Source organism: Somniosus microcephalus, chromosome 6, assembly GCF_052327205.1.
Source record: "Somniosus microcephalus isolate GS21.2 chromosome 6, FLI_Smic_1.0, whole genome shotgun sequence".
Classification (NCBI taxonomy): Eukaryota; Metazoa; Chordata; class Chondrichthyes; order Squaliformes; family Somniosidae; genus Somniosus; species Somniosus microcephalus.
The window spans coordinates 206,759,723-206,784,135 of record NC_140992.1 but is presented as its reverse complement, the minus strand read 5'-3'; the positions used below and the strand labels follow the sequence as shown (position 1 = coordinate 206,784,135).

At 41.9% G+C, this 24,413-nt stretch overlaps 1 protein-coding gene across 2 annotated transcripts in view; it reads left to right on the top strand.

The window, feature by feature from the left end:
* The window catches only part of LOC147116401 (V-type proton ATPase subunit d 1), a 65,912-nt gene that overhangs the window by 33,782 nt on the left and 7,717 nt on the right, over positions 1-24,413 (top strand). For both annotated transcript variants that reach the window (XM_085991290.1, XM_085991289.1), the window contains exons 2-3: positions 14,355-14,526; positions 16,157-16,335. In XM_085991290.1, coding sequence (XP_085847416.1) covers positions 14,355-14,526; positions 16,157-16,335 — 351 coding nt within the window. The remainder of the gene's footprint in view (positions 1-14,354; positions 14,527-16,156; positions 16,336-24,413) is intronic.

Genomic DNA, 24,413 nt, shown 5'->3' with positions numbered 1-24,413 from the left:
GCATTTGCTGGGGAAATTTTAAATCTGCAAATTTTCTATAAATTTATATACTGTGAAACTCCAGATACTGCTTAAAATTAAAATGCTGAAGTATGTAGTATTCCATGTAGTTTTTAGGTTATATGACATATTTTGTGTACAGAATATTTAGCACCATCTGTGCCAACTTGGCACACTTGGTAACACTCTTGGTCAGAGGTTGTGGGTTCAACCTGCACATCAGGACTTGATCTTGTAAGCTAGGCTGACACTCAAGTGAAGTACTGAGGAAGTGTTGTCCTTTTTGTTTTAACATTTCATCCAAAGTCCCAGCCACCTACTCAGGTGGCTGTTCAAGTTCACATGACTGGATTCCAAGACCAGAAAGTATTTCTAATTTCCTGGCTAATATTCCTAATTGGCCAACACTGTTCAGGCTCTCCTGACTGTGTCTGGGACTAAACGTGTGCAGCATGACCATTGCATTTGTTTATATAAAGACAATCGCCCGGATTTTACAGGGCCTATGACACGGAGTATGCCGTCGTAAGTGCTCAGAATGGCCCCACAAGTTCTGGGTTTCCGCATGCCCGAAAACCTGGAACTTGCGATCTGTCGAGCTTTGTTTGGACAGATCTTTCACATCTGCTACAAAATCACTTTTCGCTGACAGAGTTGGCTATAGGCCCAGCGAATGCCCACGAACCCTTGCGCCTGGTAATTCTCATCCTTGTTTTCAAATCCCTCCATGACCTCGCCCCCTCCCTATCTCTGTAATCTCCTCCAGCCCCACAACCCCCTGCCCCCGAGATATCTGCGCTCCTCTAATTTTGCCCTCTTGAGCATCCCTGATTATAATCGCTCAACCATTGGTGCCCTGCCTTCTGTTGCCTAGGCCCTGAGTTCTGGAATTCCCTGCCTAAACCACTGCCTCTCTACCTCTCTTTTCTCCTTTAATACACTCCTTAAAACCTACCTCTTTGACCAAGCTTTTGGTTATTTGCCCTAATTTCTCCTTATGTGGCTCGGTTACAAATTTTTTTGCCTTATAATACTCCTGTGAAGCGTCTTGGGACGTTTTACTACGGTAAAGGCGCTATATAAATACAAGTTGTTGTGGATTTCCAATATGCTTATGGGGATGCCGTATGTAAATGGAATCCCCATAAGCATCATAGCAATCCCCCTTTTTGATTGGTTGACCAGGCCCACATGATCCAGGGAAGCTTGTGAACCGCATGCGCCCCCGGGATTCGTGGGCCTTTAGGCAGGCCGAAGCAACAGAGACACCAGGTGAGTTCGGATTTTTTTTCCAGTTCGGAGGCGTATTCTTGTATGCCTCAGACTGCAAATTCAGGGCCAATGACTGCAGACCAATAAGTAATTAATTAAGGAGCACTTTCAGATGTCAAATATAAGATGCAATACAAATGCAGCAATTTATTTTTTAGTGTGCTGAGGATTCTAATAGAACTATTAACTGCCCTAATATATGAAATGTGACATTGCTGTGCTGTAGAACATTTTTTTAAGTTCTGGGAGACAACATTGTATTCTCATTCGAAGTAATACATCTCACTTGTACTTCTCTCAGTGGCACTGGAATTCCAAGGGAGAGCTTTCCTGTCATAAATTGCAAATACACTATCCCTCCTCCAGAGGGCAGGAGTGCTGCAGCTCAGTACAACTAAAGTCAAATACAAATGGGTGCTGATCTATAAAGTATGTTTCATGCACTAAAACTAACTGCTAGTATACCATGCATACTGCCAGCATGACAATGATGTACTGTTGCATTAATGCTAATCCTCCTAGTGTCAGCCATGGCTCAGTGGTAGCACTCACCTCTGGGTTGTGGGTTCACAGTCCCACTCCAGAGACTTGAGCACAAAATCTAGGCTGGCACTCCGGTGCAGTACTGAGGGAGTGCTGCGATGTTGGAGGTGCCATCTTTCGGATGAGACATTAAACTGAGGCCCCGTCTCGGGTGGATGTAAAAGATCCAATGGCACTATTTCAAAGAGGAGCAGGGGAGTTCTCTCTGATGGCCTGGCCACTATTTATCCCTCAACCACGATCACTAAACTAAAGCAGATTATCTGGTCATTATCACATTGCTGTTTGTGGGATCTTGTATATTGGCTGCCGCGTTTCCTACATTACAACAGTGACTACACTTCAGGTACTCCATTGGCTGTAAAGTGCTTTAGGACGTCCTGAGGTCATAAAAGGCGCTATATAAATGCAAGTTTTTTCCCTCCCTTTTGGTTTGCCTTACAGAGAAATCCTCAAAGTGGATAACTTCAGTCATATGGTTGTCCTAAAACTCTGAAGAAAATAGTCAATAGTAACCTTCAAACCATGTCAAATCATCTGCCTGTATTCTGCTAAATGTGCCATGATACAGTATCCCTGCTGTAACCCTCCTTGTACATGTGCCACAACTGGGTTCAACTTGTCCATATTATAATTCTATAAACTACTGTACACCAAATTAATAAATGGCAATGATAGGACAGTAAACCAATCTGTTCTACCTGCATTAGCTGCTTTGATGCACCACTTCCAGTTTATGATGTCAGACTCAGTTGATTGAATTACAGCTGCTCTGTAATGTATTCTTGGCTATTTTCATTAATTCTATTTTGTAGGATAACACACCCTTAAGTTTTAAACTTTGTTCTGTGGGACTTTGTATTTCGAGGTTGGTACAGTTTAATAATCCTATCATTGGCTAATTGCTGTTAAACTGCTTGGTTGGCGATTCTGCCAATGGTGGCAATACTGGAAGCAATTGGTTCTGGGCAGAATACTTACGGGGTAAAAGTGTAAATATATTCTAAAGCATCTTTGTCTTTTCCTCTCTTTCAATCCCAAAAATTGAAAGAATTCTGAATGCTAATGAGCTTTCAGCTAAAATATTGTTTGCACTTATATTTTTACACATGTACTTTTTCTTATTTGGACTGTTCTTTATGACCACTACTGTGGCTAATAACTTTTGTGGGTCATTATTCCAGTATGTACTGGAAGTCAGTGTTACAAACACCTGCAAGAAAATTAATTTTCCTTTTTTTGTGATACTTAATCACAACAGAAATACTGCAACAGGATTTGTTGCAGTACCTGATTCTGTAGTGTACCCTTCTGTGCCATCCACTGTCTAGCACTAATAGATTTTAATATAGTCCCTTACTTTGTAACCCACGGCTGAAATGAGGTACAACAAAAATGGCACAATCCGATTTCCAAGTTACATTTCTTGCTAGTCTAACCCCAGAAGAATTGGTTTTAGATGAGTATGCAAAGTCTGATTTACAACCAATACATTACAATTTGGGAGACTTTGTATTGCACTCCTTGTTAATAGAAAGTTGCTTGTCAATACTTAAATAATTGAAAGCCAATTTATATTTCAGTTGGATTACCAGCTATTATAAAATGGAGGATAGTAGGTTGATGCTTTCTAAATGAGATTTTATTTTTTGGTTTTTATCCCAGGAGTTACAAAAACAGAAAATGCTGGAAACACTCAGCAGGTCAGGCAGAACTGTTCTGGTGAAAGGTCATTGACCTGCAACGTTAACTCTGTTTCTCACTCCAGAGATGCTGCCTGACCTGCTGAGTATTTCCAGCATTTTCTGTTTTTTATTTCAGATTTCCAGCATCCACAGTATCTTGTTTTTGTTATAAAACCAGGATTTTGCTAGTTATCATTTATGATGAGTTCTATAAAGTGATTCTCCAGGGAAGTAACAGAATCACATCCTACAAATACAGCACTAACACAAGTGTTAACACGCTGTTCTCAATATTTAATGTTCTCCTTTCAAAATACGTGCTGGAAAGCAAGCTGGAAGCCTCTGAAGAAAGATATGCATTTCTAATGGAAATGGCATCCAGATGTTCTGAAAGCTGTTCGGGGAAGGGAACCTTCAGAAGTTTAAAAAAAAAAAAAAAAACTTTCTAATGCCTTGGAACATGTGGCCATATCTAGAATCTATGGATTAATTGTAAAATTATAATGCAAGATTAAAGAAAAGTTCATTTTATCCATGTAAAATTTGTACATGATTCACAGCTCTTGGGCATGTAGACAAATCTGCTTGAGCTTGAAGGCTTTGCATTCTGTTAATTGTGTTCCAACACAGAGCAGTGCTACAAGCTTCAGAGAAACTCTGGAGGTTGCTTAGGATGAAGGAAGACAAAGAGAGTCTCTGGTGGCCTAGACGGGGATAGCTGAAGTACGATGTTTAGGGCTTCAAAAGTTGTAAAAATCGAAAGTGGGTTCCAGTTCCAGAGCGCACTTTAAAGAAAACAGACATTAGCATTTTTAATTAATATTTCTTCTCTTCCTTCTAATGCTTTGCACCTTTCCAAGGTTATTATTTCTGCAGTCGCTGCAATATTGAATCAGGCTTTGAAGATTAGTTTCTATAATTCCTCTGGTAATTTACTTTTATTTGGGAGATGGCAAGTTTCATAGCTGTATGAACAAGTGTAAAGCAGCAATAACTTGCATGTATATAGCAACTTTTTAATGTAGAAAAAGATCCCAAGGTGCTTCATAGAGGTGTAATCAGACAAAATGGACCTGGATCCAAAGAAAGAACTATCAAAAGAAGTGACCAGAAACTTGGTCAAAATGGTTTTGAAGAGGGGAGGGAGGGAATTTCAGATCATGGGGCCTAAGTGGCTGAAGGCACAGCTGCCAATGGTGGGGCAGAGTTGGAGGAATGAGGTTGGGGAATTTGTAGGTTAGAGATATGGAGGGACAAGGCTGGGGTATTTAAACACGAGGGTGAGAATTTCAATCGGAAGCATTAGGAGACCAGGAACCAATGTTGGTCAGTAAGGAGAGGAGTGATGGGTGAGCGGGACTTGGTGTAGGATACCACATGCACTGCAGAGTTTTGGATGAGTGGATGTTTACAGATTGTGGAGTGTAGGAGGCTGACCACCTTCTCTCCCCTCTCCCTGCTTGCTCCCCCTCTCGCCCCGCCTTGAAAATGTTGTTCTCAGACTCTGCATCCCACAATATTTTCCCCACCATTTGTAGCACAGCTTTCAAATCTTTCTATGGTCTTGCCCCTCCCTATCTCTGTAACCTCCTACAACCCTCCAAGAACTCTGCATTCCTCTAATTCTGGCCTCGTGCATCCCCCACTTCCTACGCCCCACCATTTGTGGCCATGCCTTCAGCCATGTAGGCCCTAAGCTCTGGAATTCCCTCCTCATACCTCCCCCTCATTCTCTCCTTTAAGACGTTCCTTAAAACCTACTTCTGACCAATTTTTTGGTCATTTTTCTTTGACTCCGTGCCAATTTTTGTCTGATTTCGGTCCTATGATGCACCTGAGATGGTTTACTACGTTAAAGGTGCTATATAAATTCAATGTTGTAAACGTCTCTTTGTCTTCCTTCCTTTTCCCCCTTTTCTGCCTTTGTAAACCATCTCAAAATGTATGGCCTGCTGAGTTTTTCCAGCATTTTCTGTTATTTTGGATTTCCAGCATCTGCAGTATTTTGCTATCATCAAAATGTATCTCTCTGACAAGGCTTTTGTTCACTTCTCCCTCCCTGGTTTGGGCTTTTGTCCTTTCTCAGTCTATCTTGAGCACTTTCGGATGTTCTATACTAAATGCAAGTTTTTAAAGATTGATTCCTCAACTGATGCAAACATTTTACTTGCCTTTACACTACAAGCTGTACACGTGACAGTTACAATTGTACCGCTCACGAACGAAGACCCGTGTTGGAAGCTATCTGAAGCAGATTTTTTTTTTGGCTTCCCTATCAAAGATAGCAGTTATAAACTGCCACCAATTGCATTAAATATATCCAACTTTAGCTCTTCTCATCTCTTATCTCTCTCCCCCTTGTTCAGTACATAAAATTAATATTTATAGGATGTTCTTTGTTCTGGCTTTTCTTTGGAAATGTTATTTGGTTTAAATTCTAACTCAGGAATTTTTAGCTTTGGTAGCTGGAGGCCGTGACACAGTGATACATCGGAGGGGATGGATAATCTGTGTTTTAGCTTCTTGCATACAGTTTATCATCCAAAACCTATACATTTAGCATTCTAATTGTGTATAACCTTGCTGGCATGACTGAAAAAGGCAGCACAAACATTTTAATGCTGAATTCTGAAAAGCTGAAGATTAATCAATGGGCAAAAACCCTCGGAATGTATTTATACTTGTAATAATCTTGATAAAACTGCACAAGACTGGGTGGAGCATTTTGATCTGTACAGTAAGTGTCTAGTTCCACACTCTCTCTGTGGGGCACTTGTTCTGCAGTGCAGAGAATTCCATATGCTGTATTTGAATTAAGGTTCCCCACTTTACTGCAATTCAATAAGCAAGCTAAGTAATTATACCTAAGTTTCTGCTGTTTTTTAAAAAAAAATATTGATAGTTCAAAAATTGTAATTTTTCTGGACCCTAGGGTAGATCTTCCTCCCCAATGGCAGTGCATAAGAGCTTGGCTGGGTGGAAGCCCTTGTCATAAAATTGGGAACAAGCTGCTCATGAATTTCTGTCCTTTTAAAATGAATGGATGGAAAATTGTACGCAGCTTGCGTCTATTGTTGCAATAAGGGCTTCTTTCTTGCCAAGCTTTTACGCACCAGTGTTGGGGGGGGAAAATCTTCTTTCTAAGCTCTATTTTAGCAGGAGTAAACCTATGAGGCACAGTCACTCCCTATTGGAGATGGGAACAAAGCCTATCTGTTGGTCACTTCTTGTCAGTAGTTTCAATCATTCAATTCCTGCTTAAATTGACATTTTAAGCTGAGGCTGTCTGTGTAGCCGCTCCCTCTCCTAGGACGCAGTTCAATATTCAGTAAAAATATACACTTTTTAGAAGACCTGTTTTAGACTTTGTCTTGTGTAACATTTCAGTACATGTCTTTTAAAGAATTTTCCATCACGATTCCTTCCAAGAATTTTGAAACTGAGCTGTCCAGGGAACTTAGTGGGTAAATGCAAACCCTGGTTTGGTACAAAGCTGAACAGACCATGAAGGCTTCATGTTTAATACCTGGTCTATGCTGAATTAACAGATATCGTCAGAGGCTGTGGTAGAGCAGCAGCTGTTAAAGGTTTTGCCCCGGACTGAAGAGGAGGAGAATGGAAATAGCTGTGATTCTTTCTCCTGATTGTTATTGTTAAGTCTGCAAGTGAGGATGTTAAATGAGGACAGGATCATGCTTGGCTGTGATGTCTGCATAATGTCTAGGTTTACACATGAAGAATATCAAATTAGGTGGTAGAGGGAGATTGCTGATGCTTACAAAACCATACCCCAGCTTGAGTTAGCACCTTCAGGGGAAGAGGGGGCCGTTAAGGAAAGTACAGTAAACTTTCTTATCCGGCACCTGTGGGACCCGGATGATGCCGGTTGATGAAAAATTCTGGATAACAGACAGGTATACCTACCACGGTGCTGCTTTTCCACTCACCATCACCACTGACTAACTCGGCCACCGCGGGAGACTCGGACTCGGCAAAACGAGTGCTGGGTGGATTTGGCAAGATTATCGGTCATTGAGGTGGTGTTTTGTATTGATATATCTCTTTTGCCGGTTATTAAAGTATTCCGGATGATAAAGTGCCATTTTAAACAAGAGTTTTACTGTACACCCTTTTCTGAATAGTCGGTGAGTTCTGGTGATATCCTTGGGGTTGCTGGTATAACAATATCAAGGAGATGAATTGATAGTCATTAAAAAAAAAATGTAAGATACCACTAAACTCTCGCCGCCAAGCCATTCTGTCTTTTTCCCATCCCTAATTTGGTACTTAAGTAGAAATTTTGTTTTAATTGGCCACCTTTTTAAAGGGATCCTGATGATGAGATTTCTTCTTTAAACTGTGTAAAGCCTTTATAATGCCTGTTGAACTGTTGTTGGGTTAAGCTTGTTAAATACTGTACTGCAGCTGTACTACTATCATTGGTAGAAAGTGACCCAAGCCGACCTGTTAATGTTCCACAGACGTTTTTTTTATATATGCAACAGTTCAATATAATTCAATAAAACTGGCTTTTGTCTGAATTTGTAAACCTGCATCTGTCAAGCTGAGTTAGTCACTCAGTATATAATCCTACAGCAAAGGCACAAGGAAGTGTATTCTGGCTTCAAATCGAGGGGAATGTTCCATAAACTTTACCTGAACCTTTGGTTTGGCCTGTAGAAACTACTGTTCAGGCTAACTTCACATGGATTGATTTGCCTCATGAGTAACATCATTGCACCTTTTTATAGGAAACAAAATACTGGGCCTATGAGTCTATTGCTGGGATAAGGGAGCCAGATTTGCCAGTGTTGGTGCTGGCAGCTGGCTTACAAACACCGGTCTCCTAGAATCTGACTTCAAAGTAGTTAACACTGAATAGACGTCTCCACACTGCTGCTGCACCTGTGTGTTTGGTACTATGGGATTGTTGTATATAGCATGAGTGCATAGTTAAAATATGGAGGGGGAAAAGCAAGGGCCTGGAGAGAGAAAAGAGGCCCCTCCCGTGGTCCACAGTAACAGTCGTGGCAGGATTGATCTCTTCACGTGAAACTCAGTCCATTGATGAATGGAACTAGTACATGGCACTTCCCAGTCTTAATATAACAAGTTCCTCTTTTACAGGATTTCTGGTAGACCTACAGATATGGGCAAGGTTGTTTTATTGGTGATGCAATCTGTAAACAGCTCCACTATATCTGATATTGTGCAACGTCTCAGAATCTTGCACAATATTTATCACTGTATGCGAAGGTTGCTGGTCTCTGGCTGCAGGAACTCAAGATTGTGCTGTTCAGGTTCTAGTTCCAGTAATGGGGTGAAAGCAAAATAGTTTTCATGATTATCTTAAGTTTGTTCTATGGGAGCTAGCCATCATTTTGATACTGTTGAAATCATAAAATATTTCATTTTTACAGCCATTTGCTAGTAATAATTGTACTTCTGTTAAAATCTAGTGAATATGGAAATAAACTAAAGGTGAGGGGAGCAGAAGAGGCAGGGGGAAACAATGGACTGAGTTTCACTGCAGACTGAAGTCAAGAGCAGGGTCATTGGAAAACCGCAGCTATGTTTTTATTGCAGAATTGCCAGTAATACTGCCCTGTGAAAGTCCCCTGCTGTGCTCTTTAATTGTAAACCTCACTCTTGATTTGGTTCATATTGTGGCAGCAATTACTGATCTTGTAATATGCCCATCTCCCCTTGTCCTGCATTTGTAGTTTAACTAAAAATGATCCAAATTGCCTTATTAATTCTGATTGGTACCACACCTTTGTTTACCTGTCTATGGTTCCATCTTTCAAGGCTGAAGTGAGTTTTACAAGCCTTTATTTATAACAATAATCTGATGCTATGGATAAGCTTTGTGGACCTTCTCTGTAAAGCTTGGATGCTTTCCTGTGACTCTAACAAAAGCAGTTATGAAAATGACATGTGACCTGCAGGCGATGTTTGATCAGGATGCCAAATGCTGTAGAGTATGTACTGGATAATAAATTTCTGAAATTAACAACCACCGGGCTTGTGTCTGAGCTTATTGAAGTCTAGTGGAACAAAGATATGGTGAAATTGAGTTGTTGTCCTGATTAGTGTTTGCAAATATGTTCTTTATTATAAATAGTCATCAAACTCGGTTTGGAACTGAAGCATTGCATCTTAGAAAGCTTGCCATTGGTACTAAAAACATTTTTTAACCTCAATGGGGTTACTGACTTGAAGGCATTACTGACCCTGCTTCCTGTGAGGAAGTTAAAGGACTTGTATTGTTGAAATTGACTGGGTAAATGATTAGTTCTGTACTACACCATCAACTGTGCTCTCTTTCCCCCCTCAAAGCATCCCCCTGACTTAATAGGAAAACCGCATTTTGTATGGCTCCCAGTCACCAGTAATGAACAACATATTTCTTTATGTTCAAGGTCATATTGTAGCTGAATGAGTTACTGTAAAAGTCAAAGGTTAGTAAAGCCACACAGCGCGCACTTGTTTAATCTAAACATTCACTCACTTTTTGTGTGTTTTTCTTTTCGGGTTCCTAACGATAAATGCTAAAAACAAAGTCCCAAATGAGAAGTGGTAACTGGCTGTGTTTTTTCATTTGTATTTGACTTAATTGCAACAATTGGCTTTTTTTGGCAGAATGGTTTATATAACCAGGGTTCCAATTACATTTCAAATTTGATTTCCAGATACTGTGGTTTCTTTAAACTTAATGCAAGCAACGCACTCCACTGAATAACATTAACTCTATAGAGGTTCCCTTATAATCTATACGAAGTTCAGTATTAAATTACATCCTAGTAACAGGGATGCATGCTGCATTGCTTCAGTTAGGATATTGGTGTTGGCCTGTCTCTGGCTATTGCAGCATTAAACTTCTTTCTTTGTTGTCTACATTCACCAACTCTTCAGCTACCTGTATCCCCAGGATTTTAGATAAAAGTTCTGGAGAGTTTGTGTCGTGGGTGCCTACTATATCTTGTAATCTTGAGGTTCATTTGGTAATTCATAAATCTCACTTGTACTTTACACACATGATGGATATCAGATGACAAAATGTGCTGGGCTTTCCCATAAAGCTCCACTGTTACTGTGCTGAGCTTGTAGAGCTGCCCAGTGGATCAATGTTTAGCCCACTGTGATTAGAAGTACTGTATGTATTATGCTAAAATTTTACGGAGTGTGCCCATTCAAATGATTTGGTTTAATGCATTTATTTGGGCTTATATCCTCCGCACCCCATGACTGTATGATGCAATCTCCTAAGCAATTTATGGAGATGCATAACTTTTAGGTCACTTTTTTTAGACTTTACGAGCTTAGCTCGATTGGTAGTGCTCTTACCTTGAGTTTCAGCCCTGCCGCAGACTTGAGCAAATAATCTAGGCCTTCAGTTCAGTACCATAGCTAGGGAGAACCGCATCGTTGGAGGTTCTGTCTTTCAATGAGATGTTAAAAACAGACTCCATCTGCCAGCTCAGGTGGACAGAAAAGACCCTATGGCACCATTCGAAGACGAGCAGGGAATTCTCTGTCAACACCACCAAAAACAGATTAACTGGTCATTAATTCTTTGTGACCTTGCTGTATGCAAATTAGCTCCTGTGCCTGCTTACATGCCCGAGTGAGTAATCCACTGGCTGTAAAGCATTTTGAATGTTCTGTGGACTTGATTAAGGTGCTGTATACATGCAATTGCTTTTTTCTTTCCCCCCCTTGCTGTCGCTCCCTCACTGGATCAAAATCCTGGAACTCACTAACTAGCAGCACTTTTTCTTATTCATTCGTAGGATTTGGGAATTGCTGGCAAGGCGAGTATTTATTGCCCATCCCTAATTGCCCTCGAAGGTGGTGCTGAGCTGCCACCTTGAACCGTTGCAGTCCGTGTGGTAAAGGTGCTCCCACAGTGCTGTTAGAGGGCATTCCAGGATTTTGACTCCGTGACGATGAAGGAACGGCGATATATTTCCAAGTCAGGATGGTGTGTAATTTGGAGGGGAACTTGGAGGTGGTGGTGTTTCCATGCACCTGCTGCCCTTGTCCTTCTAGGTGGTAGAGGTTTGGGAGGTGCTGCCGAAGAAGCCTTGGCGAGTTGCTGCAGTGTATCTTGTAGATGGTACACACTGCAGCCACGGTATGCCGGTGGTGGAGGGAGTGAATGTTTAAGGTGGCGGATGGGGTGCTAATCAATCTGGCTGCTTTTCCCTGGACGGTGTCGAGCTTCTTGAGTGTTGTTGGAGCTGCACTTATCCAGGCAAGTGGAGAGTATTCCATCACACTCCTTACTTGTGCCTTGTAGATGGTGGAAAGGCTTTGGGAAGTCAGGAGCAACGTTCCCTTTTAGCTGCGCAGCACTCTGCAGGTCCTGCGCAGCTGGTGAGCCAGCTTTTAAATTGAAAAAGCTATGCATGGGCGGAATTTTGAATGGGCCACATAGCCTGTTAAAGGGGCCGCACAGCCCAAATAAAAATTAATGGGAACATTGGTCAGGAGATGTGTTACTCGTCACAGAATACCTAGCCTTTGACCTGCTCTTTTAGCCACAGTATTTATGTGGCTGGTCCAGTTAAGTTTCTGGTCAGTGGTGACCCCAGGATGTTAATGGTGGGGGATTCGATGATGGTAATGCCATTGAATGTCATGGGGAGGTGGTTTGATTCGCTCTTGTTGGAGATGGCCATTGCCTGGCACTTGTGTGACGTGGATATTGCTTCCCATTTAGCCTGAATATTGTCCAGGTCTTGCTGCATGCGGGCATGGACTGCTTCATTATCTGAGGAGTTGCGAATGGAACTGAACATTGCAATCCTCAGCGAACATCCCCACTTCTGACCTTATAATGGAGGGAAGGTCATTGATGAAGCAGCTGAAGATGGTTGGGCCTAGGACACTGCCCCGAAGAACTCTTGCAGTAATGTCCTGGGGCTGAGTTGATTGGTCTCCAACAACCACCTTCCTTTGTACTAGGTATGACTCCAGCCAGTGGAGTGTTTTTGCCCTGATTCCCATTTACTTCAATTTTACTAGGGCTCCTTGATGCCATACTCCAAATCAAATGCTGCTTTGATGTCAAGGGCAGTCACACTCACCTCCCCTCTGGAATTCAACACTCTTGTCCATGTTTGGACCGAAGCTATAATGACATCTGGAGCCAAGTGGTCCTGGGAGATCCCAAACTGAGCATCGGTGAGCAGGTTATTGGCGATTAAGTGCCGCTTGATGACGCTGTTGACGACTCCTTTCCTTCCATCACTTCGCTGCTGATTGAGAGTAGGCAGATGGGGCCAGATTGAATTTGACCTGCTTTTTGTGGACAGGACATACCTGGGCAATTTTCCACTTCGTCGGGTAGATGCCAATGTTGTAGCTATACTGGAATAGCTTGGCTAGAGACGCGGCTAGTTCTGGAGCACAATTCTTCAGCACGACAGTCAGGATATTGATGGGGCCCATAGCCTTTGCTGTGTCCAGTGCACTCAGCTGTTTCTTGATATCACGTGGAGTGAATCGAATTGGCTGAAGACTGGCTTCTTTGGTGGTGACCTCATGAGGCCGAGATGGATCATCCACGCAGCACTTCTGGCTGAAGATGGTTGCAAACGCTTCAGCCTTGTCTTTTGCACTCACGTGCTGGACTCTGCCATCATTGAGGATGGGGATATTCATGGACCTTCCTCTTCCCCCATTAGTTTAACTGTCCACCACCATTCACGACTGGATGTGGCAGGACTGCAGAGTTTTGATCTGATCTGTTGATTGTGGGATGGCTTAGTTCTGTCTATAACATGTTGCTTCTGCTGTTTAGCATGCATGTAGTCCTGTGTTGTAGCTTCATCAGGTTGACTCTTCACTTTTAGGTACATCTGGTGATGCACCTGGCATGCTCTTCTGCACTGCTCATTGAACCTGGGCGTACAGGAAACTTTGTGCTATCCGGCACCGACGGGACCGAGCTGTTGCCGTTCCCTCAAAAGTGCCGGACACTCCAGCGCTAATGTTGAAAGATACGGAAGCTTCTGAGCTCCGTATCTGTCAACAAACCCTGTTGTTAGCAGCTTCTAAACAGTCCAAGCGTCTCTAGCTTAGCAACAGCTTCAGCAGACCTTGCAGAGCTTGACTTGAGGAAAAAACCTATGAGGAAAAAACCTAACGAAAACGGCACCTGATTTTTGCCGGTGGCTCGAGCATTCCGGACAGTTAGCCTCCGGATAACACAGTTTCCTGTACTTTCACCACACGGACTGCAGCTGTTCAAGGCAGTGGCTCACCACCACCTTCTCGAGGGCAACTAGGGATGGACAATAAATGCTGGCCATGCCAGCGACACCCACATCGTGAATGAATGATTAAAATATGGGTTTGGGCAATCTCAGCCTGAAGCCTCTAAGTGTAAGCCAACAGAGGAAAACTGCACTTAATTCGATGCATATAGGCAGCCTTGGAGGCTATAAGTTGGCTTTTGCACATTGTATGTTCTAAAGTTAGATTTAAGACACCTGGTGGGACAGAGTGAAGATAGTTCTAATATTGCTGTTCTGGGAATGCTTGCTGACACTGGGGTACCAGAAATGGGATAGTGTCCAGTGTTAACATGCCTCAATTTGATTGCCACAAAAAATAGGAGAAAAGGCAATTCTATTTGAGCTGATCTGTGCCATAAAATTGTATCCGGCACAGGAGAGAGACTGCAGGGAAAAAATACATGCAAAAGTGTGCCTTAACTTTTTGACCAGAAATTTATTTTCAGTTCCTTATCATTGCTTGGTGGTTCTGTGTCTTATATGGGGTGGAGAAGCTTGTGTCTCATGTAATATTTGGCAGTTCATTATGCTTACATCTTGTATATTACAGATCTGAAGCTCCATCTCCAGAGCACGGACTATGGCAATTTCCTGGCAAATGAGGCCTCCCCACTCACTGTGTCAGTGATTGATGACAAATTGAAGGAGAAGATGGTGGTTGAGTTCAGGCATATGAGGAACCACGCATACGAACCACTGGCCACCTTTCTTGATTTTATCACGTGAGTCACTGAGTTGTATGGGTGGGGGGGAAAAAGAACAGGAGAACAAATCTAACCTGAATATACCTTGCTTTTCAGGATAGTATTTGTACCATATTTAGTCTAGTTGTCTTGGCCAGCATTACTCCTTCAACTAACACCACCAAAAAACAGCAACTGCATATTCAACTCATTTGCTGTTTGTGGGATCTTGCACAGTTGGCTCTTGTTTACCAACATAACAGTGGTGAACATTTCAAAAGTAATTAATTGGACATGATGTGCTTTGGAACATCCTGAGGGTGTGATGAGGTGTAAATGCAAGATCTTTTGTGATGTTTTAGGCCCCACAAGGTCCTGTAGCAATATTTTTAGTGATACTGCCCTGAAAATACTGATTAACATAAAATGCTCTCAAAATACTCCTGTCTCACTGCCAAGTACCAAATTTTGCTTTAGAAATCAGAGCTTCCTATTCTGCTGGTTATGGTATTGTAACTCAGTTTTTGCAAACAAGTATTGCAAATTGGCGAAGTGTCAGTTCAGCAAATAAGTTTTTTAAAACCATAAATAAAAATACGTTTTAAAAACAGATAACATAATGTGTCAAGAAAGCTAGTATTTGCCAAAAGTACTCTTCCAGAACTCTTGAATGCTACTGCTACTTCCTATTGGGACGGTAACTTTGAATGCTAACTAGTCATCTTAATTTCCACTTTGGTTGAAGGCTAGTGACATTTCTATTACAACATTGCTCTTTTCAGGATGTGTGCTTAAAAAAAAAAAAAAAAAAAAAAAAAAAAAGTTATGTGCAGGAAGCACTTTGAAACAGAGTGCACCAAGTCTGATTAACTGAAATGGAGAAAGCTACTTTAAAAAAAAAAAAAATGGCTGTAGTCTTAACCACTGCACAACAGTTTGTAAATACTGTCCAGTATAAGTGGTATTGCTGAAAGGAGATTTTATCCATCGGATACTTTTAGCAACATCTACAAGATTAGAAACTGCCTGAAGTATTGTGCCATTTTTAAGTATCAGATTGAGGGGAATAGTAAGTAAAACAAGTGTACCTTTTTAAGTACTCCAGTGCAGGGAAGCAACTTCTATACTGATTACCTTCAGTGCCCTCTTTGCTGGGGCCTTCATAGCTCAACCTTTCAGAAACTCCCAACTTACTGAGCACTGTCTGCATCTTGTGCTCACTAAGTCATGCTCACTTTCACCCTGAAACTTCCTCCAACTTTGTCTGTTAGTGTTTTCTGTTCTTCCAATTTAGTCATTGCCGTACCCTCCATCTGCTCCACTATCAGTGGCATAGCCTATTCTCGAATTTCCTTCAAAAATGCCTGGTTACATCTCTTCCCAATTTTCAAAAACCTCAATCTATCGCTTTGACAATAGTCACCATCTTGACTCTTTTTTTCTTCCCCTTCCCCCTCCCCCAACTCAGTTATGTTTGGTGTCCTACTATGCCAAACCCCCTCCCCTGCCTGGTGAAGTGCCTTGGGGTATTTTGCTATGTTATAGTGCAACTTATTACATTCTGATTTTACAGCAGTATGATGGCATGCTTTAAAAAATATAATTGGGGCTTAAAACTGAGCACCAACTCCCTGTATAAGCTATAAATGTACAATTTTATTTTATACAGGTACAGTTACATGATAGACAACGTAATTCTCCTGATTACTGGAACATTACACCAGCGATCCATTTCTGAACTAGTTCCAAAGTGCCATCCATTAGGCAGCTTTGAGCAGATGGAGGCAGTGAATATTGCCCAGACACCAGCAGAACTTTACAATGCCATCTTGGTTGACACACCTTTAGGTAAGGTATGAGTCTTCAAGCATTAAAGAATTTAAAAGTTCTAATGAGAGAAGTTCAGCATTTGAATAAGTATCTGTATAACATTACAGTTGATCCAAGAACATATGTGCAAGCACCTTCTGTCATTAAAGTTCTGCTCATGATCCAATCTATTTTTCCCCTAACTATGGCAATGGCCCAGAACTTGCGGTCCTGATGACTGCGAACTGGCAGCATTCACTGTCATTTCGCCTTTGAAACTGAGGATTTAGCGCTCGCACAGCCTAACGCAGAAATCCCGAAGTTACAGTCTGTCATTCACTGCTCCTCCACAGGCTGCACTGTGGGCCCCCACCCCCCTGACCCCCCCAAAAGAGCCAGCAAACCGTGAAATCACTGATCTGACAAAAATTTCCCCTTTTCCAAACAAATATCGCTGTTAGAAACCCCATAAAAAGTTAGACCCATTCAGATGAGATGTAACTGGGTTTTTAACGGCGATCTGAGTAATACCTACTGTTAAACAAAGGTTATGGCCTGAAAAACTCATTTTAATTTTGTGGAGTGTCAAATTTATCCATTTAAATAAAAATAACATTTTTAAGAAACTCTTTTTATTTAAAAAAAAAAAAAAAAAAATATATATATATTTTTAGTTTGTTCATCTTTATTTCAGGTTTACCTTTTCCCGATGTGAGAGCCCAAATCTTTGTTTTGCTCTCCCATTTTTTAAAACGTTAGAATCAAAGGAGCTGACTCACTTCCTGGGTCTCGGTCTGTGAGAATTCTGCATTGTGATTTGCTGCTTAGACAGCTTGTTAACGTCACAGCAGCTCGCCAAACTTCTCGGCACAGAGATTGAGATCTTTGTAGGAAGCTTTGCTTCGCCACTGACCGCAAATTACGGGCCAATGTTTCAAGTTCTTCCTCGTGAGTTGGAACTTCGTATTGGGTTTCACAACTGCATTCGTTCTGTACATAAGTGACTGGTCCAAATTGTAAAATATTGGGGTTAGGAGAGTGCTGATGGTTACAAACCAGAGTAGGATGATTACTCATAAGAAATTACTGTGCATGTGAAAGCTAACCAAGCTGAGACAACTTGAACACTAAAGGAATGATGGTTAATTATGGTTAAGATGTCAGCCTGTGTGCAGTCTTTTATTTTATGTAGTTTCATTGAATGCGAAAATTGAGTCTGTTTTCTTTGTGATGGGTTACCTAATTACATAAGAACATAACATAAGAAATAGGAGCAGGAGTAGGCCAATCGGCCCCTCGAGCCTGCTCCGCCATTCAATAAGATCATGGCTGATCTGATCCTAACTGCCAATCCACTATCACAGAACCATCTCCTGCATCGAACAGAATTAGACACACGAAATAGGAGCAGGATCAGGTTACACGGCCCCTGGGCCCGCTCCGCTACCCACAGGGCCATGACCGATCCGAACCTAGACTCATGTCCAAATTCCTGCCCGCTCCCCGTAACCCTTAATTCCTTTTACTTCTAGGAAACGGTCTATTTCTGTTTTAAATTTATGTAATGATGTAGCTTCTACAGTTTTTTGGGGCAGCATATTCCATGGACCTACCACCCTCTGAGTGAAGTAGTTCCTCCTCATCTCAGTTTTGAAAGAGCAGCCCCTTATTCTAAGACTATGCCCCCTAGTTCTAGTTTCACCCATCATCGGGAACATCTTCCCTGCATCCACCCGATCCAACCCCTTCACAATCTTATATGTTTCAATAAGATCGCCTCTCATTCTTCTGAACTCCAATGAGTAGAGTCCCAATCTACTCAACCTCTCCTCATATGTCCATCCCCTCATCCCCGGGATTAACCGAGTGAACCACCTTTGTACTGACTCGAGAGCAAGTATGTCCTTTCTTAAGTATGGACACCAAAACTGTACGCAGTATTCCAGGTGCGGTCTCACCAATACCGTGTACAACTGAAGCAATACCTCCCTATTTTTATATTCTATCCCCCTAGCTATGAAAGCCAACATTCCATTGGCCTTCTTAATCACTTGCTGCACCTGCATACTAACCTTTTTTGAGTTGCATGCACCAGGACCCCCCAGATCCCTTTGTACTTCAGTACTTTCCAGTTTCTTGCCATTAAGATAATAACTTGCTCTACGATTTTTCCTGCCAAAGTGCATAACCTCACACTTTCCAGTATTGTATTCCATCTGCCAAATCTCTGCCCACTTACTTAGCCTGTCTATGTCCCCTTGCAGGTTTTTTATGTCCTCCTCACTCACTACTTTCCCCCCCCATCTTAGTATCATCTGCAAACTTTGATATGTTACACTCGGTCCCCTCCTCCAAATCGTTAATATAGATTGTAAAGAGTTGGGGACCCAGCACTGACCCCTGCGGAACACCACTAGTTACTGATTGCCAGTCTGAGAATGAGCCATTTATCCCAACTCTCTGCCTTCTGTTAGATAGCCAATCCTCTATTCATGCCAGAATATTACCCCCAATCCCGTGATTTTTTATCGTGAGCAATAATCTTTTGTGTGGCACCTTGTCAAATGCCTTTTGGAAGTCTAAATACACTACGTCCACTGGTTCCCCTTTATCCACCCTATATGTTACTTCCCCAAAGAACTCCAGCAAATTTGTCAAACATGACTTCCCCTTCATAAAACCGTGCTGACTTTGTCCTATTAAATTATGATTATCCAAATGTCCTGTTACTGTCTCCTTAATAATGGACTCCAAAATTTTACCTACCACAGATGTTAGGCTAACCGGTCTATAGTTTCCAGCCTTCTGTCTACTGCCCTTTTTAAATAAGGGTGTTACATTAGCAGTTTTCCAGTCTGCCGGGACCATTGCCGAGTCCAGGGAGTTTTGGAAAATTATTACCAATGCATCCACAATCCCTACCGCCACTTCCCTCAAGACCCTAGGATGTAAGCCATCAGGTCCAGGTGATTTATCTGCCTTGAGTCCCATTATTTTACCGAGTACCACTTCCTTAGTGATTTTGATCGTGTTTAGCTCCTCCCCCCCCCCCCCCCCCCCCCCCCCTTTAGCCCCCTGTTTGTCCAGTGTTGGGATATTCTTAGTGTCTTCTACTGTAATGACTGATACAAAATATTCATTCAGTGTTTTTGCCATCTCCATATTTCCCACCATTAATTTCCCGGTCTCCTCCTCTAAGGGACCAACATTTACTTTAGCCACCCTTTTTCTTTTTATATAACTATAAAAACTCTTGCTATCTGTTTTTATATTTTTTGCTAATTTACTTTCATAATCTATCTTCCCTTTAATCAATCTTTTTGTTATTTTTTGCTGTCTTTTAAAGTTTTCCCAATCCTCCCACTAGATTTGGCTACCTTCTATGCCCTTGTTTTTAGTCGAATACTATCCTTAATTTCTTTACTTAGCCACGGATGGCTGTCTTTTCTTTTACACCCTTTTCTTCTCAGTGGAATATATATTTTTTGGAAGTTGTAAAATAACTCCTTAAATGTACACCACTGATCATGTATCGTCTTACCCTTTAATCTATTTTCCCAATCCACTCTACTCAATTCCGCTCTCATACCTTCATAGTCTCCTTTATTCAAGCTTAGCACGCTTGTTTGAGATCCAACCTTCTCACCCTCTAATTGAATATGGAATTCAACCATGTTATGGTCACTCATTCCAAGGGGATCCTTTACTAGGACATTTTTAATTAATCCTGTCTCGTTACACAGGACCAGATCTGAGGTTGCCTGCCCCCTGGTCGGTTCAGTTACATACTGCTCAAGAAACCCATCCCTAATACACTCAATGAACTCATCCTCAAGGCAGCCCTGCCCAATTTGATTTGTCCAATTAATATGATAGTTAAAATCCCCCATAATTATAGATGTTCCCTTATTACAAGCCTCAACTATTTCCTGATTGATACACCGTCCAACAGAGTTGCCACAGTTCGGAGGCCTATAGACTACGCCCACTAGTGTTTTTTTCCCCTTATTATTCCTTACCTCAACCCAAACTGTTTCATTGTCCTGATCTTTTGACCCAATATCATTTCTCTGTATTAGTGATTCCTTCCTTTATTAACATAGCCACCCCACCTCCCCTTCCTTCCTGCCTGTCCTTCCTGATCGTTAAATAACCTGGTATGTTTAATTCCCAGGCATTGTCACCCTGCAGCCATGTTTCTGTAATGGCCACAAGATCATACCCATATGTAGTTATTTGTGCCATTAACTCATCTATTTTGTTACGAATGCTACGTGCATTCAGATAGAGAACTTTCAAAGATGTTTTGTGACACTTAGTTCCTGCTTTTGCCCTTTTTATTACTTTACCTTTTACTCCATACCTTCTGCCCCTTCCTGACACGCTCTGGTTTTTAATTTCCCCACTGCTACCTAAGTCTATGACCTTCTCTGTTGTCATTTGTATTATTTGCTCTCTAGGAACCTCCCCCCCACTAGTTAGTTTAAAGCCCTCTCTACAGCCCTAGTTATATGATCCGCCAGGGCTCTAGTCCCAGCACTGGCCAAGTGAAGCCCGTCCCAACAGAACAGCTCCCTCCTGCCCCAGTACTGGTGCCAGTGTCCCAGGAAGCAAAACCCAATTGTTTAGTAAGTACTGCTGAAATTTATACTTTTGGTTCTGTAAGTGAGTTGAATAGCAGTCTTCAGTGGGACTGCATACAGTCCTTCAGCTAGGATATACTTTAGCTTTTTATAAATTAGAAAAGTGACTATTGTGCTGCATGTCTAGGGTGCTAATGGGTTATGATACTGACCAGGAAGAACAATTAATCTATAAAAATAATTTTATAAAAGGGCAGGTGTACAGGTGGGAGTGCAGATTGGAGTTGAGATGGAGTTGCAGCCAAGCAATGGGTTTGAATTGAAACTATTTGCTATTGGCTTTCAACATGCCAGTACATTGGCTCCACAAAGGAGGAAATTGAGGACCTAGAGTGCTGTACAAAGAAGCTATGTAAATTGTAGTGTTTCTAAAACTAGTATGCAGTTAATTTTTAGCCCTCAAGAATAAAACTGTGATTATCATTTAGGCTTACAAAGGTTAGATATTCTTTTAAAAATAATAGCATCATTCTTGCAGCAAAATAGAAGCAACCTATTAACATAGTTTGACTATAGAGAGAGCATTGAGCACTAATTGAGAAAATGAGGGCATTTAAGAACTTGTACAAAATAGAATGTATTAAAGTACTGTACTGCACAAGATCTTGGACAAGGATTTTGTCCTCCTTGATCCTCAATTTCTCATCCGTTACAAGATGTGTAGTGATCTGCTAATAGTCCAGAAGAGAACTAAGCTTTTAGACGCGCTTTTGATTCTCCGATCTATGCTCCTAGGTAGTGTGAGGCACCGCCCAGGACCAGAGTCTTCGAAGAATAACCTTTGTGTTTATATAACTTGTTTTTCTTCGTAGAAAGCTGTTCGATTTACTGGTTATTGCTGCTAAGGGTGGACATAACTGCAAGTTTAGCAGTTGTGTGAGATGATTTCCACCCTGTGCCAAAACTAAACTGGCAGTGTAAATCCAGAGCAACTACCTGGCGGGGTTATGGCCAATGTTCCCTCTAATTTTTTTGGGGTGCGCGTAGGGTTGCAAAGGGGTGGAAAGTTTCCGGTAAATTTCTGGAAATTTTCCACTGGAAGTTTAGCTTGGGAATTTTGCCCAAAAAAATACATGCTAGCATAATATTGTTTTTTTTTGTATTTTTTTTTCCCCACAGGTCCTCTCTTAAAATTACTAACAGAGATGGAATCTTAATTATTAAGGAATTTCTTAATCAATATATGTTTATCTTCTTACTTGGCTTGTTTTAATAATTACAAGTTTTGTGTGTGACTGTGAACAAATGTGTCCTGATTGGGTGGATGAGTGATTAGCTCCCTCTATTTGTAATATTTGCATATCGAATTGTGATTGGCCTGCAGGCATCTGTAAGACTGCTATAGTTTTTTTAAGATCCAGGTTAGGGGTCCTGAGGGAAGTCATTTTGTTTTCTGCTGATGTTGTGATGATGCAGTAAGTAAATCAGACTTTATACCAAATAAACCAGTTACTTGAACTCTGTTGTCCTTCAATTTAAAATATACAAAATAATACACTATTGGTGATGTAGCGTTGTGTGTGTGCAGGTCATGCTTCCATCACATGGCGCATCAGCAAAAATGTACTCGCCCTGTTGCAATCGTGCTGATCGACCGCAGTTCGACACAGATGAATGCAATTTATTTCTCTGCATAGAACAATGCCACGTTTACCGTCGGATGTGTGGAAGCATTTTACCCCAGGCATTAAAGATGGAAAGACTGTGTACATGTGCAAACACTGTAGAAAGCCATATGTAAAGAATGCCACAAAGATGCAGCAGCATTTATCCAAATGCAACAACTTCACTCAAAGCTCACGGCAGTCAGCCCAGAGTTCCTCCGCTTCCATTCAAGAAGATGATGGTTCTCATTCAGCATCAGGCTCCTTATCAGCAACTCCTGGCCCACTTGGAAGGTTCTTTGATACAATGGATAACCATAGCCAGAAGAATGCAGATGAGTGCCTTGCTCGAGCTGTATATGCAACAGGCTCACCCCTCATGCTCACAACCAATGTGTACTGGAAGAGATTTTTCAATGTTATTCGCCCTGCATACTGTCCTACCACCAGACATGCTTTGTCTACTTATTTGCTGGAGGCTGAGTATAAGAGTCCAAGGAAAGCTCAAAGAAACGATAGCGATGGCAGACTGTGTTGCAGTTATCTCAGATGGGTGGTCAAATGTATGAGGGGAGGGCATCATAAACTACATCGTCTCCACTCCTCTCCCAGTGTTCTTCAAGAGCACAGACACGAAGGACAACAGACACACAGGCACATACATTGCTGATGAGCTGAAAGCGGTCATCAACGATCTTGGATCACAAAAGGTCTTTGCAGTAGTTACTGACAATGCTGCGAATATGAAGGCTGCTTGGGCTCAAGTGGAGGAGGCCTACCCTCATATTACGTCTATTGGGTGCGCAGCTCATGGGCTTAACCTGCTCCTCAAGGACATCATGGGTTTGAGAACCATGGAAGCACTGTACAAGAGAGCCAAGCAAGTTGTTAAGTATGTCGGGAAAACAGGTAGTTGCAGCAACCTACAACTCCAAGCAAATGACAAAGAACAAGAACACCACACTGAAGCTGCCCAACAACACTTGATGGGGTGGTGTTGTCATAATGTACAACAACCTTCTGGAGGGTAAGGAGTCGCTGCAAGAAATGGCAATATCCCAGTCTGGGGATATGGAAACCACCATCAAGAAAATACTGCTGGATGATGTGTTTTGGGAGAGAGTGGTTAGCAGCCTTAAACTACTCTCACCAGTAGCATCTGCAATTGCTCAGATTGAAGGAGATGACGCTGTCTTGTCAGATGTTCTCAGGCTTTTTACTGATTTAAAAGAACAAATCAGCATTGCCCTACCCACATCCCTGCTGCTCAAAGCAGAGGAGAAGGCAATTGTTCAATTCATGCAGACGCGTCAAGAATTTTGTGTCAAGCCGATTCATGCTGCAGCATACATGCTGGACCCAAAGCATGTTGGGAGACCAATACTTTCTGGAGAACAGATCAACAGCGCTTACAGTGTGATTTCTACCCTCTCACACCATCTCAATCTAGATGTGGGCAAAGTTCTGGGAAGTCTGGCAAAGTTCTCTACCAAGCAAGGTCTTTGGAATGGGGCTGGGATATGGGAATCATGCAAGCATATCAGTGCACATACCTGGTGGAAGGGACTTTGTGCATCGGAGGCCCTGTCACCTATTGCATCGGTGATACTCCAAATCCCACCTTCATCAGCGGCCTCTGAACGAAACTGGTCACTTTTTGGGAATGTGCATACAAAGGTGCACAACAGGCTGACTAACGAGAGTGGAGAAACTGGTGGCTATCCGGGCGAACCTACAACTTATTGAGCCAGATACAGAAGTGTCCACCACACAGCTAGACACTGACAGAGGAGGAAATGGACACGCCAGAGTCAGAGAATCAGGAGGAGCAATGAGGAGTAGAAGACTCAAAGGGACAAAATAAGGACAA